Source organism: Sphaeroforma arctica (genome assembly GCF_001186125.1).
Source record: "Sphaeroforma arctica JP610 unplaced genomic scaffold supercont1.895, whole genome shotgun sequence".
NCBI lineage: Eukaryota > Ichthyosporea > Ichthyophonida > Sphaeroforma > Sphaeroforma arctica.
The window spans coordinates 6,587-12,276 of NW_014039663.1; the positions used below are offsets into that span (position 1 = coordinate 6,587).

The following is a 5,690-nucleotide window of genomic DNA, read 5'->3' on the forward strand; positions in this document are numbered from 1 at the left end:
CTTCCGATAACATATTAGTATACTCAACGTTCTGATGGTTCGAATGCTGTTTTGATGCACATACCGTGGTTGACGCAGCAAAGTCGCCGAAATTTAGCAAGGAGTCTTCTTTCTTGTCTGCCATTCTTCTACTAGTATTCAGTTATTAGTTTCTTATCTAAATCATATACATTATCGCAGATATATCTTCGGTGTATACCAAACAAGCACTATATACTAATCAAGTGTGTACAAATGCAAAGTATGTAAATATATTGGATGTGGTGCATTCGATACCAGCTATGTATTTTTTACACACGGTGTTCACTTCAATTTTTAAATTTTCTTTCTCGCTGTGTATCGAGATAAATATGTACTGTTTTTTTATGGCAAAAAAAGGTAAAACTTCTGGTTCTGTGGCAAACTTCAATACGTTATTGTAGTTTTGCGTATACGCTTAACGCAAACGTATATGGTCACGGTATTTTCACGTTATAGTATAGTTATATATTGAACCTCAGGACATTCATTGTGCACCCATATTTGAACCTATTGCACCCCATCGCACATCTTGAGTAAACGTAGAATGTAAACGTATTTCGGTTCTTTCTAACGTAAATGTATTTATTGAAATGACTAAAGCCCTCCTGTGGCCTGTGAGGCTGTGAGAGGCGCAGTGAGCAGAATCAGCGCAATCCTATTGGGTTGTGGCTTTAGTTCGTTGCCGCGTTTTTACTAAAGTACCAAATATGGAATTGATCTATAGTAGTAAACATTTTTATAAAATAAATTACATCTGTGTATATCATATATGAATGTGTGTTAAAGCCACCAACGAAGTTTTCATTCATTGTAGGAGAAGTCTCGGAGGCGTCTGAGCCTCAGTGTCTGTGTGGAGGCTATGCGTATTTGTGTGTTTTATCGGAGACGTCTATTTCGTTGTTCATCTCCTAGAATATCCGTTGCCATGTTTAGAACAGCTATTCTCTTCTAAAACACCTGTTAGACTTTAGAACAACTGTACGACTATACGGATAGCAACGTACATAACAAACGCAATGTACGTATACACGATTTAAAATTCTTACTAATCTTCTAATGCTTCACTTAGCATACTCGTGATTCCTTGAAGACAGTTAATATGAAACCACAGGGGCAAGAAAATATGTTTCTCTGACCCGTCTTCCCGAGGCTCATGACGTGCTCGTCAGTTTGTTATAGCCCTCCGCAACTAACCCTGTCGGCATATTATCCTTCTTTGCTAGGCAACAGATAGCTCCCAAGGTATACAGATACAAACCATTTCGGATAACAGCCACTGGGCCATCTTCTTTAGACTGCACCCACCCCTGGTACATATTCCTTTCCGGTTTATTTTTCCTGAAAAGGGGCTTCTAAGGTTAACTCACATACCCCTCTTTTGTTTCAAACCAACTTTGTTTCGATTCATAGACTTGTCGTCTAGGGGTTTCCAGTCTGCTATTATTCTGTTCTCTGGGCTATCAAGTGTCAGTCGGGATACCCAGCCGTCATGAAATCATTGACGAGATACCATTGAGCTCGGCTTTTATTGCGTTCAGTACCGAACTCCGCTGGAGGCGTTTAATTAAGGGTCTTTTAGCCAGGTTTTATTCGACAACGAGTTAATCTTACACAGGTGGTATTTGAATATATATGTTGGTGTTGAATTGAGTCGATGCTAATTCCTGGTGTGTGAATCATCCAGATACTACTGAAAAGCGTGTTGCTCGGCCACTATTCGTAGTGTGCATACGTACACACTGACCCCTGAGGTGTATGGATACCGAAAGATGGCTTGTTTGTATCTTAAACACAGGTCTGCGAAAGATGACCTGTTTGCATCTTGAACATAGGCCTGCGAAAGATTTCCTGTTTGTACCTCGAAGACTGGCCTGTATGAACACCGCTTGGGCAAACACTGCGAGGCGCATAAGTAACACTGGCGAAACTTTGTGGCAGCTCGATACAGCGCTGACATTGACGTATTCGTGGTATAGCCCATTGTCTATATAACAGGTGCGGTAGTGCAAGGCCTTATTGTGCTAGCCATGTGGAGCAAACACGGCTAACCAGCTGTTCAATCGCCAATCAAGTGGTGAAGGGTGGGCGTTTCCTGGAGATGTGTGAGTAAAATCCTAAAACCCTAAAGCATGGACACAGTCACAGTTGTACGTCTATACGACACAGTCGTACATGAGTCACCCCGCAGCCGTACGATATTGAAGTCTTACACTTGTCAGACATTGCCATGCACGGCTGGCTGGTACGGCCGCCTTCGCCTAGAGTACACCTTGGTGGTGTAGTTCTTGAGATGGTAGCCAATGAAGCAGATCGCCACCATCACCGTGCACATGAAGGCTATGCTTACATACGCGTTCGTCTCCATCTGGGTGACCATGCTCAGCCTCAGCACATCCTGCGTAGTCACCCCCCATTCCTTCTCCTCGCCTTCTCTCTCCACCCCATTTTTTCTGTTCTTTGCACTGGCGCCATCGTCGTCGTCTTTAGCTTCATTCAGTGTCGGAGCCTTCGCTGGTAGCCTGCCCTCTGTATCCGCCTCTGCCCCATCTTGTCCTTCCACCCGGCCCTGTCCTGCTGTTTCGGGTGTAGCATGTACCGCTGCCCCGTCTTTCGGACTTGTACCCTGCCCGTCATCCTGGTTGTCTCCGTTCTTTTCAGCCGTTACATCGTTCTTTGCCACTTCGTCGCGTGTTCCATCTGCGCCCTTGTCGGTACCATCACGCGTATATCCTCTATTCAACCCCTCCTCCTTGTGCGCCTGCACCCCTACAGCCAGGCCACCAACTGCTATCTCCTTAGACGCGCTATCCGCAGCCAAACGCTGCTCTGTTGTGCGTGCAGGGCCATCTCTGGGTGTCTCGTTCTCTCCTCGCACGTGCGATTTCGCACTCACCCCATCCTTACGCATCTGCGTCTGCGTGGCTGTGACTATGGCCAGTAGCTTGCCCTCAGCGGTAGTGGTCTGGCGATCTTCCGGTGCAGGCGCTGGGAAGAAGCTCAGCACATGTTGATTGGACACTGACGTGGCTGTGGTTTTATCGGTGTCTATACTATTACTCGTGGTCGCGTCGGTAGCGGTAGGGGTGTGTTGCTGCAGGAAATCTAGGACGGTGGGTGCTATGACCTGCGTGGCACAGTCGCTCTGCGTGAAGTGCTGGTTGTAGCCTGCAGTGATGCATACACAGAGAGAGAGTGTGTGTATTAGAATTTGAATTAAAATTAGGCTTGGAGTGCTCACGATGGCCTTATGGATCTACAACGGTTGCTGATACTGTTACACGGACAAGAGATCTAAAACTGTGTTTGCTACTGAGAATAGGTCTGCACCAATGAGGTACGACACAACTCATAGCAGGCCGGGGGATTCTGTGAGACTAGAGGGGTAAGACTCGGGCCTAAACAACTCACGTATGCGCGAGATACACAGAGAAGAACGATTCCACAGGTAAGTAACTACGACCGCAAGTGAGCAAGACAATATTGGCTGAATTGCGGGTTGTGTACTTGAAACTGCGCATTCATGTAAGTACACAGGCTCTAAACAAAGCACATATCTGCCTTAATTAGAGAATATTGCTCCACATTCACAGAGCTCCGTAGTTCGGTACAAGGCCCCGAAACTACACAACTGGTGCATATTAAGATCCCGATATCCAACATAGGACAGTACATGTAAACTCAAATATTTGCCGCATGCCAAGGAACAACTATACCTGCACTTGTATCCTCGGTTGTTGCGTCGGAGCTGTCAACCTTCTTCTTCATCATGGCTGGCTTGCCTTTGCCCTGTGATAGAAGGATGAGTTGTCACGATAAGAAGTTCAGGTGTCACGATGGTGAACTAATCTATCGTACATGTAGCGAAGGTTGACTATACATATAGATGGGAATGATGTGCACTATTTGGTACAGAAGAACAGATAGCTCTACAAACCGGGTACCAGGCACGCATCAAAATTACTACGCTTTAACATGCGACGAGAGGCACAACATGGTATGATTTCATACACATCACATACCACCGTGTCGCCAGGGCAGTTGGTAGGTTTGATGGAAACTGCAGTTTGCTTCGCCTCGCTCAGAGCATCGTACGACAATGCTACATATTTGTACGACCGATCCAGCTGCTCCTGTGAGTAGGGCTCTTGTGGTATATAGCACGCGAGTATAGAAATGAATAAGGAAGGCACGAAACCGTCAGCTCTCAGGTGGTGTGTTAAACTATCAAGAAAGATCAGGAACAACAGCCGTGTGTCTCAAATCATTGCCCATACTTCTGGCGAAATGTATGTATCTGATTGTCCACTGGTATCCATAGTTGTGGATGTTTACCATGTTCTCCCAGGTCAATTTAGTCAGCCACCAAGCGTGAGTTACACACAGAGACGAACGATTTCACAGATAAGACACTACGACTACAAGTGAGCAAAAAAAATAGACAGAACACTTGCAGGTTGTGTGATTGAAACTGCATATTCCGACGCAACTATGCATATATATATATATATATATATATGTATATATATACACACACACACACACATATATATATATATATGCGTGTGCGTGTATGTATGTGTGTGTATGTATGTATGTGTGTGTGTGTGTGTATGTGTGTGCTATATATATATATATATATATATATATGTATGTGTGTGTATATATAAGTATATATATTTATATATATATACATACATACATACATACATACATATATATATATGAAAAAGCTTATATACAGGGACTGAAGCCATATATAAAATGAACATATACAATCATAGTAGACCAGCATACCTGTATTCTTATTCTCCAGCGCATTCAGTGCCCCCAGCACAAGGAGCGGCTGCGGTCGTCGGCATGCCAGTAGATCGGCCAAGTCATACTCCTGAAGTACTCCGGGGATCTGAGGAGTAGTTTTGGAAAGCGATCGACTCTGGTTGGATATAGCCATATATCCAAAATCACTACCAACAAATTTGGATGGAATTTGCCACTGTCGTTTACCTTTCATGGCGCCGTATGGTACACACATACATCAAACTACGGGAAGCGATACACAGCGCGAAATCGACAAGGATTCGACAAATATATATATATATACTAGCCGCTGGTGTTAATCAACATATCTATTCACTTACGTCTATGAAATATGGCGTGATATACAGGGCAGATTTGGCCATGCTCTGATATCCCGTCGGGGGTTCGATGGCAACCAGTTGTGGCACAGCCCATTTCTCAATGACAGCCAGGTGCATCGCCGCAGGACACATATACCGACTACGGTGAAAGGGGGTTGATTGTGGGGGAGCGGGGTGGGTTAGTCAATGGGTGTATTTAAGGTCTCATCTTGTGCAGCAGATCAAATTTATTAAGGTTAAAGCCGTTTCTTTTAAAACTGGTTCCGTGGTCAAGAGACCCATATACCGACTGTAGCGAGTGGGGGAGTGTGCGTATGCGAGTGTTATGAGAGGTGTCCCAGTACGGTACACCACATACTTCGGTAGAGTTAGTCTGTAAAATTTCTCAGTTGTTCCGGTAGGTCAACAAGGTTGAGATACATTGTAGGTAATCTGACACGGTACGTATATATATATATATATATATATATATTATATAATATATATTATATAATATATATATATATATGTATATATGTATATATACTAATA

General features: G+C 44.1%; 2 protein-coding genes across 3 annotated transcripts in view; both read right to left on the reverse strand.

Annotated features, from left to right (window-relative positions):
* The window catches only part of SARC_09140 (hypothetical protein), a gene marked incomplete at its 3' end in the record, with an annotated part of 4,507 nt that extends 4,256 nt beyond the window's left edge, over positions 1-251 (reverse strand). The window contains exon 1 of the mRNA XM_014296852.1: positions 65-251. Within this exon, the coding sequence (XP_014152327.1) occupies positions 65-124 (60 nt within the window). The remainder of the gene's footprint in view (positions 1-64) is intronic.
* A 1,338-nt stretch (positions 252-1,589) lies between these two features.
* SARC_09141 lies at positions 1,590-5,329 on the reverse strand. 2 transcript variants are annotated; one of them, XM_014296854.1, is made up of 5 exons: positions 5,160-5,329; positions 4,816-4,924; positions 4,041-4,165; positions 3,735-3,807; positions 1,590-3,186 (listed from the first exon to the last, which is right to left on the reverse strand). In XM_014296854.1, exons 1-5 carry the CDS (start codon positions 5,289-5,291, stop codon positions 2,237-2,239), a joined length of 1,389 nt encoding a protein of 462 aa, XP_014152329.1. In that variant the 5' UTR covers positions 5,292-5,329; the 3' UTR covers positions 1,590-2,236. The 2 variants fall into 2 exon arrangements, with proteins under 2 accessions (XP_014152329.1, XP_014152328.1); XM_014296853.1 differs by lacking the exon at positions 5,160-5,329 and having other exon boundaries at positions 4,816-4,949.
* Positions 5,330-5,690: the final 361 nt, after the last annotated feature.